The sequence below is a fragment of the Trachymyrmex cornetzi genome, unplaced genomic scaffold (genome assembly GCF_001594075.2).
Source record: "Trachymyrmex cornetzi isolate Tcor2-1 unplaced genomic scaffold, Tcor1.1 scaffold319, whole genome shotgun sequence".
NCBI classification, from domain to species: Eukaryota; Metazoa; Arthropoda; class Insecta; order Hymenoptera; family Formicidae; genus Trachymyrmex; species Trachymyrmex cornetzi.
The window spans coordinates 255804-266821 of record NW_017297887.1 but is presented as its reverse complement, the minus strand read 5'-3'; the positions used below and the strand labels follow the sequence as shown (position 1 = coordinate 266821).

At 33.6% G+C, this 11018-nt stretch overlaps 1 protein-coding gene across 2 annotated transcripts in view; it reads right to left on the bottom strand.

Annotated features, from left to right (window-relative positions):
- Window positions 1-1445: 1445 nt before the first annotated feature.
- Window positions 1446-11018, bottom strand: part of DNAlig3 (DNA ligase 3) — an 86005-nt gene continuing 76432 nt past the window's right edge. For both annotated transcript variants that reach the window (XM_018509835.1, XM_018509836.1), the window contains exons 16-19: window positions 9311-9907; window positions 4904-4995; window positions 3862-3961; window positions 1446-1769 (exon numbers count right to left, since the gene is read on the bottom strand). In XM_018509835.1, the coding sequence (XP_018365337.1) occupies window positions 1623-1769; window positions 3862-3961; window positions 4904-4995; window positions 9311-9907 (936 nt within the window). In that variant the 3' untranslated portion in view covers window positions 1446-1622. The remainder of the gene's footprint in view (window positions 1770-3861; window positions 3962-4903; window positions 4996-9310; window positions 9908-11018) is intronic.

Genomic DNA, 11018 nt, shown 5'->3' with positions numbered 1-11018 from the left:
GAATATTACTAAGGCCTCGGTAGTCTAAAGGCTCAGGACGCTCGCACGGTATGCAAGAGATCCGGGTTCGACTCCCAGCCGAGGTAATATTTTTTCGCAATAAGAATTAATTATTTACAGATTTTAATATGTTATTCATCATTATTAAGATCGTTTCGAAGATGCGAATAAGCATCAAAAATGTGTTAAATTGCCAGTCAATTTAACTTGTGATATTACTGCGGTAGTTTAATAGAGTTAGCGTTTCAAGACCGAAAAACCATTTCGGCGCGCGTTTCTGGGGACTACATACATTAGTATACATTAGTATATAAATTCACATAAGAATCATACAAACATTAAGATCCAGCTAGACCGTTTAAGACCTTGAATTTATTTAGAATCATATATGTATATCTTCAAAAGTTTGATTTAGTCGTATCTATTAACAGGTATATTTACACATTACGTGTGGCAATAAAATTCGGTGAATATTATGAAAAAATAAACACCACTAAATTATACAAATAACCTTTATTTAATACTCTTCAAAATAATCTTAATTTTGGATATTAAATTTTGTTATCACATAATGGTAACAAGATTTAAAGTGATATCCAAAGATGACTTTTCACAGAGTTTCCACAAGCTGTACAAACGTTGTCAGATCGTATCGTCTCTAGAAGGGGGGGGGGGGGATTACTTTAAAGGACAATAAAGGTCATTCGTATATTAATTAAGTGTTTATTTTCTCATAACATTCACCGAACTTTATTGCCACATCATCACGTATTATTGTAAATGTCGCGAATTTAATTCATCGCAACGTGTTACTTGTTTGCGATCCTGCGTGAATTTAATCGTCGAAATATCACTTAGCAAATTGGGTCTGCTTGCAATTCGCTAATTGTATGGTTACATTTTCTGCACATTAGTTATCACTAAAAAAAAAAAAATACGCCAAGTGCATAAAAAAGGTATCGAATTTTACATTCCTTTTAATAAAAAACGAATGCGAAATAAATGCAATTAGCCAAATATTTTATAATGCAAGACACATAAAACAGATTAAAAGTGATTAAAATAATCAACTGGATTATAGTGAAGAAAAAACTTGGCGTGCCCGAGTCGCATTAAAACACAATATTCTAGAACCAATATATCTTCATAGTATGGAAATTATTTGCAATATGAATTAATAAAAAGGTTATTATATACAATATTCTGCAGGTATACACAATACATGAAAATAATTAAACAAACAAGAGATATTAATAATTGCTTACTAACCTTGTAAATTCGTTATCTATAATGTTTCTATATCTAAATATTATAAATATTATTACATATTATTTCTCCATAATTTATATCACGTCTGTTATTTGTGAGTATATTTTCATGTTCCACAAACTATGTAACTACATGAATATGTATATATTATTCTCGATCAAAAAGCCTCTGTACTTTTTCCTTGCTACTTAATTTTATTTCTTATTTTCACCAGAAGACACTTAAATTTTGCTTTGTTACAACTTCACATACTTAATTAACATTTACAAATTTTATTATTAAAGACATTTACAAAACACGAGTTGTTCATAAATCATTGTATACGGAATACGTGCATGTATGTATTTGTTGCGTTAACGATGCGTGCATGGGCAATCACAGTAATCGCCGGTCAGCTGGACCGCGTGTCGAATTTCGTCCTGCTTCCTGGACTGCGCGGCGGTTTCCTCCAGCCAGGAGACGTTCACGTGCCTGACGGTCCGCGGAAAGACCGCGTACTCCTTGCAAATGAAAAGAGCAATATTTCACGATAATGTCTCACGTATTATTATCGGAAAGTTCATTCATTTTGCCTTTTCCTTCGCGAGAGCCGGCGGGGAGAGCCAAAGTGCAAATATTGACTTCGAAAGAATTTAATCAACGTAATGTCTCGATTACAGGAATATCCTTTTCTCGCCTTTCCGTGTTCTTTTCCGAGCGACGTGTCAAGTGTCTTAGAAAATGATTATTTACGTTTCTTAGGTTTTAAATTAAATAAAACGAGATATATTTTTAAATCATAATCGCTGGAATTTATTCGTTTTCGCCCACACGACTCTCGCCATTAATAAACGAGAAAAAGAACGAATAAACCTTCTGATAAATCCGATAAGCACTGATGACGCAAGCATTGTATGTTATAACAAGGAATACGATATAAAATAGGGGAGAGGGCAAAGTGGAAGAATAAAAAATTCTTCGGTGTAAAATCGTGGAACGGCGACGCGAATTTCCGTGACGTCCTTATGTCACGTTCCGCTTGCGACACGCAAATATATGCTTTCCGCAACCGCCAGAGTTGAACGACGGAAAATTAACAGCGACAGCCGGTAATCGGCTCTGACGATTAATCGAGCAAACCCGGGAACTTGCTACCAGGATAGCGAAAAATGCTGAACATCGGGGGTCGTAGACAGTAATGACCGCAGTAAGTATTAACCGCGATTAATCCGGTTATGGTCCTTTAACTTTTTCTGTTCCCGTCGTATGGGTGTTAAATTTCCGCGCTGTCGCGATTTTTCGCTGATAAAAGCAGTAAAACCGCCTGGCGACCGTTAGATAATGGATCAGCGCGGGCTGTTATCGCGAACGGAGGGACGATTAGGCTTAGGACCGAACGAGAATAGTGCAACCTTCAGTGAAAATATTGCGACGAATTATATATGTTTGAAAACAATAGTTTTACTCAAAATATAATTAACTTATATGCAATTATATACCAACAATATAATGTATAATACGTAGGTGAGCCAATAAATAGAGAAGAATGAGAACAAAAATGCAATCCCCTCGGTAAAAATTTTGCGACAAACGTACATTTGAAGAGGATAAATTTTTACTGTATGCAATTACATACCTACATTATAGTATATATAATATAATATATCATATAATTAATATATTGTAGGTTAATAAGTATTAGGGAAGAGTGAGAGGGAAAAAATATTGTAATAAAATATATGTGGGTGAGTCAGTAATTAGGAGAGAGTGCGAAATTGCAAACACTAAAGAAAAGTTAAATAAAGTTAACGATTATTTATAAATTAATAGATATCTTTATTCTAAAAACATTTAAAAATAGAAGTCTTCATTTTAAAAATATTTAAAAATTAATAGAAGTCTTTTATATAAATAATGCTACAATAATTAACATTCATATATTATCAATATATAAACTATAATTTTAAACAAAAAAATAAAACCTTTGCTTTTTAGAATTACCCGTCATTCAATACTGTGAATCGATTTTATTTTTTATTTAAAATTATAGTTTATGTTAATAATACACAAATTAACTTTAATTTAACTCCTTCAGACTCTGTATACATTGTAATGTACAACAAAGAAGACATTATATAGTTCTATCGACATCATCTGAGACTAGACGTATGTAACAAATAAACATGTCGAAAAATAGTCAAAATTTTGAATAAAAATTATCTTTTTAGTATGAATTATTATATTTATTAAAGTAACCCTTTTAATTAAAAGAAAAGATTGTTTAACATTATTCCATGTCTGAAGGAATTAATATACACCGCTTTGATTTTTAGGGGCAAAATTAAAGTTGCTTATTGGCTCACCACCGAACATGAAATTTTTATCCGCTACGTCTATATTACTTATCAAATATTTTTTAACTCAAACATTTGCAGATTTTTACACGTAAGAGATGAGTATTTTTATTCTGAAACCCAACAGATTTTTCTCAGAGTCATTCTGCTCAAAATTAAATTTCTCGCCGGTTCCTTCGTCGCACCCTCCACATAATCACGTATTACAATCTTGAGGGAACATGTGTGCATCATGCCGTTTAAACTAGTTCAAACTTACCCCGAGGATAGCCGAGGACGGAATTTCCGCGCGGGTGTGGATGACGTGGGTTGCTGTCGAGTCGTGTCCGTTCACCAACGTAACTATCATGGCGCCGAGTCTAACATATCAACGTTGTCAAGGAAGATTGTAGTCTGAGGACGTCAGAATGGCTTTAAACTCGCCGCGGGAGGTATTTCTCGTATGAACGAGAAACGTGGATATGGGATCGCACCGCGGTAACGTCGCGGGGACGATTCCAGCGACGGGAATGAACCAGACGATCCTTTCGGGAATAAGAATTTTAAGTACACGAGTCTGTACATCTCTGGCAATTGTAACGCATTGAGAATCTGATTTATAATGCACACTGCACCGCGTTGTACCGTCGAGTGTTTTGTTTCTTAATAGTTCGTAAATTTGTTACATATTTCCTTCACTGACAGAAAAGTATTTTGTTTGTAGCTATAATTGCATTATAAAATAATTATAGTTAGAAGCTCCTAATTTTTATGTTATTGCTGCCATAATGTTAATAATAATAATAATCATATATGATAGAGTTTTTTCAAACATAAAAATATGTACCGTAAATTATAATAATTTTAAATATAGTAAATTTTAATATAGTAAAATATCCAGATATAAATAATAAGTAAAATAAACATTTTTATTCAGTAAATGCATAAAAATGTTTCTAACACAAATACCAAGTGTTTTTTTAATGTGTATTTTGGTTTATAATGATTTATTTTAAATCAAATGTAAAACAGAAATCAATAAAAGAACTAAACTCTGTTAAAATAAAGAAAAACAAATTTTTGCTTTCAATGCAAGAGAAGAAAGTGTAAGTAAAATTATGGTTTTGTTTTGCTTAATTCTGTAACAGAGTGGCACACCGAAGAGAACGGGGATGATAAAAATTTATGAAATTACCAGGGGCGAGCACGGCCATCATTGAGCTTTTATGAAATTGCAAATGTAATGCGAGTGTAAAGATAACGTAATTACTGTGAGTATAGCGGCCCGCGAATTATCGAAATAATTATAAGAAAAAGGATACGTTTTAAGCATCCTTCGCGTGTCCTTCTTCCTGCTCGTGTCGAAACCAGGCGCGAGACTCGCTCGCACCTCTTGCAGCACATTACTGAATTTCTAAAAGAAAAATTGCGATTGACAGAGTGAAAAAGAGCAAGATAATGCAATCGAGAGAAATAATATCTAATAATACGTGAAGCTAAAGGTAATACAGGCTAAAGAAGAAAAAAAATAAAAATTCATGCAGAAAAGTTAAAAACAGTATATCAAATAAATCAATATAAATGTCTATATAGTAAGTATCTAAAAAATAATCTATATGGTATGTACAATTTTTTGGTAAATGTTCCCCTTTACACAGCCAGCCCCAAATGATCTCCGAGTGACTTTAATCTTGACCTTGACTCTCAAGAAAATCAAGATCATTGACCTTTTCCATCGCTCGCTATTCATTGAAAAGTTATTAATAAAAACGTTTTTATGAATAATAAGTAATTTTCGAACACATTTGGTACATATTTCAGCAATATAGTATGAGTTTTGGTCCACGTAAGTTAATGTTTGTACGTTGGTGTTAAGAATTTGAGAATAATAATATTGTGGAAAGCAAACTCATTGTTATTTGAGTATATTGTAACAGTCCTTTGTCTGACTTGGTAGAGCGAAGATGTTGCTCTACGATTTTCTTTATTTAACTTACAATTATGAAGATTTTATAAATTATTTATACCATATGGTTTGGTTAGGGTTAAGTTATATATACCCATGGGTATATATAATAACCTAACCCTAATCTAGGGTTGCCATCCGTCCTCTTTTCCCCGGACACCATCCTCTTTTTTTATGACGTCCGGGGACATCCAGGGGGGTTTTCGAAAGGCGTCCGGGATAATCATGAGAGTCCGGGGTTTTATATAAAAAGGAAATATTTTTTGACTGGATGGCAAAAAAAACTTTGGCGTGTAAGTGTAGCGTTGACATTAAAGATTGGCAGCCCTGTAGGACGCAGGTTGAGAATAAAATTTATCCGCATATAGTGTAATGCCAGCTGCACATCAGCGCGATGTTCGTCGCGCGCCACACGTGATATTCAATGAGCGTATAGCTTTAGAATGAGAACATCGGTAAAGCTATACGCTCATTGGATATCACGTGTCGCGTCGGTTGCGCGCGACCTGTAAGATATTATACTGTAAACATGACATGGGCGGCGACTCCATTATGGTTGGTATGGAGTACTCCATACACTGAATTTCATATTTGTATGATATTTGGTCGGGAAGAAATTTAGAAATTAGGAATTGTAATTTAAAAATTACAAACATACGAAAGATGCCACTGCATTGCTTAAACGATGTAATGTAATTTTTACATGATAATCCCGAGATCAGAGATCTTGTACCAGAAAAATTTATTCGCGTTCTTTTAACGATTCCTGCATCAACTTGTTTGAATGAAAGATCATTTTCTTATCTAAGACATTTAAAAAGTTATGTCCAATTGATAATGAAACATAAACGTTTAAATCATATTGCAACATTGTACATTTATCGAGAAATGGTCGATAAGTTAAATATGGAAGAGCTCATTAATAATTTTATTTAAAAAAATAAAATTAGAGCGGCTACTTTTGCTATGTAGAAAAGATATGTATGAGGAAATATATTTATCCCCCCTCCTCTTCTCCTCTCCCTCAATCAATCCTCGGGAACTCCATACACTGAAAAATTTTACTTCGTCCCTGAAACATGATAATGATGTTATACTGTAAACATGATAATAAAGAAGTGATAGTATTGTGCAATTTGTAAGGAAAAAGCAACTAAATATATGTACTTATAGGGTTTTTGGCCCAGCTGGGTTTGCACCAACCTGGGTTGGATTAATGGTGTTTTGTACTCTCCTATTGGTAGAGCGTGTGACGTCAACCAATAGGAAAGATTAATCCAACCAAGATTGGTGCAAACCCGATCGGGCCGAAAATGCTATTAAGAAGATAGGTCAAATATTTTTTGATAACGTATTATCAATTAAAGAAAAACCCCTGTTAATGGAAATATTATTTATCTAAAAATTTAAAAGACTTATATGTGAAATAATTATTTCTAGAGCACCAAAAAAGGTAAGCAAATGTATGCGTCCGGGGTAGCAAACGAAATGTCCGGGGTTTTCGGCTGCACAAACGTTAACGAGAATAATTCAGGATCGTATTGCACAAGGCAGTATAATTTACAGTGATTCGTGGAAAGGGTATGTGCCTTTAAAAGAACTTGATTGAACTTGATGTACATCAGATCGTTAATCACTCTATTAATTTTGTTGATCCTGAACCTGGTATGCATACACAAAATATTGAGCGGTTATGGCGTGATATGTGTTCTGCTTTACCACGATTTGGTGTACGTGAAGGACAATACGAACATTATTTAGCAGAATTTATGTTTAAAAAACGATTTTAATGGTAGAATACCGCAATTTTTTAAATTAATGACTTCTTTATATCCATTAAATGATGTATCGTCAAGTAATGAATAAAATGTTATACATTCTTCATGTTGGAATGTGTATGTTGTGTTGAAAAAAGTGTCTTATTCATACAAACGGTTTTATTGATAACTTTTTAACGAGCAACGGAAAAGGTCAATGATCTTAACCTTCTCAGAGATCAATGTCAAGGTCAGTCGGAGGTCATTTGGGGTTGGCTGTGTACAGAGGAACATTTACTAATTTTTTATAATATTGTAATATATAATAATACGTAATTACATAATAAAATGTAATAATTACACTCTAAATTTCTTGCAGTGAAATCTCACTCCAAATAGAGTAAAAATGCAACCATCTTTGAAAAAAAATGAAAATATTTCACTTCTTGAAAAAAAGTTATGATCTTTACTCTTTTTAGAGTGAAATTTCACCTTTTTGGAGTGAGATCTCACTCCTTTGAAGTGAAAATTCACCCTAAAAAGAGTGAAAATTGTCACTCTTTTTCAAAAAGTCAAATATTTTCACTTTTTTTTCAAGGATGGTTGTATTTTCACTTTCTTGGGGGGAGTGAGACTTCACTATAAAAAATTTAGAGTGTATATACATATATAATTATTTACAGTACATATAAATAATTTTATATAAATAAATTTAATGTACAAAATAATATATAAAATAACCTCGAAGCTGAGCTCAGTTAAATAAATGCAACAAAGTTAAAAGTGGACATATGTGCGACGAACTAGCGGTAAATATTCGTAACGGGAGGATCCCGTTTGGCTACAGTTCTGATTGTACACACCACTCATATCAACTGGTGCCTAGTAATTTTTCACTGTTTTGCCAATGAGATTATTTTATTTTTAAATTGGCCAATCAGCGATACATGTGTGCAATATGCGATGTGTGCAATCGGAGCCCTCCCATTCGCAACTAGGTAAGTGGCGATTAGATAACTTCTAAGAAGACAAAATGGAGAAGACCGACTTCGGCGGCACGATGATTCAACATCGCCAATAGAGATAGCGAATTGCGAATAGCGGGAATAGGTTTGTGAAAGATCGTTGATAGGACACGTTGGCTGATTACAAGAAATTAGCGAGACGGACATTTCCTTATTTTTTTCACAAGAAGAATTTAAGAAATTTAGATGATTAATTAACAGCGAAAAGATATCCGTTCCTTGAATGTACGGAGAAATTCAGTCGTTGAATTCAGGCGTGCCAGATAGCGTTTCCACACATACAATAACTGTCTACGTAACATAAATAAATAAACGGTTTTCAAGCACAAACATAGACAGATCGGAGTAAACAGAGCGCGGTATTTAACGAGCGCTTGAATAATATTAATTGGGCGATGTGACCATGTGAATGTTATTTGAGCGCAGTAGAATTAATAAACAAATTAATTAACTGAGTAAAAACGAATCAATAGGGGATACACAATCTGTCTCAAAAATTTCCGAATTTTGTATAAAAATCTAATTTCTTATATGATTTTTACTTTTATTTATTTATTATTCTATCTAAAATAATACAGTCTCTATATAATAACAATCGTACAAATCTAAAAACATTTGTAACAAACTTCTTTTAAAATGGAGAAAATATGACCTCAATTTAAATCTTTTATATCTTACAATTTCCACGTAAAATATGTTCTTTCAACTTCATTTTTAACTTTAGGAAAGAAATAATCACAGAAAGTTATCAGATGAATAAGTAATTTTACAATAGAGAGAGAGAGAGAGTAGAAAATATTTCGTACTTGTAGAAAAAAGTTCGGAAACTTTTATACAACGTGTTTTAAACCGTGTAAGAAGACAGAATATGACAAGCGTTTATTAAACAGCGATATTTTCTGAAAAGAAAGATAGAAATTTAGAAAATTTTGTAGAAGTCGAGAAATAATTTTTATCGAAGAAAGAAACGATATCACTTACGGTAACCTCAACATCCGAATCAATGGAACTCGCATCGAACGAAGACTCGAAGGATCCTTCCGTCCTCGAATTCGATTTTCCTTCCTTTTTTAATTTTGTTGACGAGGGATCCTCCGTTTTTCTCTTAATCTCACGTTTCACTTTCTTCCTCTCCGACCGAACTTTGTCGGACGATTCTTCGTCGCAGTCATTCTCTTTTCGTCTTTTGAGGATTCCTTCCTGAAGCGGTACTTCTTTGACTTCCTCCTCGATGTCTTCCGGCAGCTCTTTCTCAGCTCTAGAGCTCGTCGATGGCTCGTCCCAGAAGTTCGTTCTCGAGCTCTCGATCTTCTTCGGCGATGTGTTCTTTGCGGGATCGGACGGTTTCTTCCTCAGAGAAGTCTTTACATCAGTTAACGTACCGAGCAAGCGGCCGAAATCAACGGACTCGGGCTTCCTTTTGAAGAGAACACGCAGCTCGTCCAGGGTGGTAGCCGTTGACCAGTCTTTGTCATGGCGAATCCGCGTGACACGCGGAAATCGGATGCTGATGCCGTCCGCGGTGTGCACCCCCTGGTTCGTAAACTCGGCGCCCGTTATCTCCCATACTGGCTGCTTCTGTTTATTCCCCCCGACATCGGAATAACGATTAATGGTTACGGATTAATAGCGAAGCATACTAACTCTGCAGTATAACGGGCTCCGTAGTTTGTGTTTGAAAAAGAAGCTCGAAAGAGCCGAACGAAGAGAGAACAGCGAGAGATCAATTATGATCATTAATTAGTCCATTAATTACAGAAAGAAGCGGAAAGAGAGTAATATTTAAAAAGAAACTTAAAAGTGGAAAATATTTTAAATTTTTTAAAGTAATTACAATATAAAGGATTTTAATTAAATCGTTTTCATCGTATAAAAATCTCGATGTAACATCAACTTCGAATCATAGAATAATTTAAAAAGGAAATTAGAAGTTAAGTACTGAAAGGTACAACACAAGATTGCTTATACATATAAGGCGCAGACTTTTAAAATCCGTTTTGTTTAAAATTTGTAATTTTCAGAAAACGAAAAAGAAAGAAACTCCACGCACAAGAAAATTACGCGTTTTACAGAAAGTAACAATATACCAATCAGTAGGATGTGAAATATTAAACAAAATTGCTAAACAATTACTAAAAATATTAAACAAATGCATTTTATATGTCTCTAGTAAAAAAACATAATGTGCTTCAAAATAACAATTAAAATTGAAAAAAGCTCCAAAAATTAAATCAATAAAGGAGTATAAAGCGAATGAGAGCCGATCGTTAGGCTGAAGTTCTTAATTTTGGACAACAGCCTAAGGATGATTCACTGACAGCATTCGCCTATTGTTTTACAACGTATTCAATTTGACTCCGATAATTTTATTATTACACTGAAGAGGACCTAATCTTATGGTTGAAACATCTGTAATTGGTAATTGACATATATATTACACTGTTAGAAATGTTCATAAATTTCATTAACTTTTAATGTACATTGGTGAATGAAGTTTAATTTCTCTGTAACTGAAAGGACTATTAATGCACACGTTAATGAGATTTAAGTTTACAGTAATTGAAAAATTAAGTGTAATGAAATTTAATATACTTTTCATTTACGGATATAAATGACATTTAATTAATCGTAATTGAAATAACTATTAATGTACATATTAATGAAATTTAATGTACTTTTACATTTACGA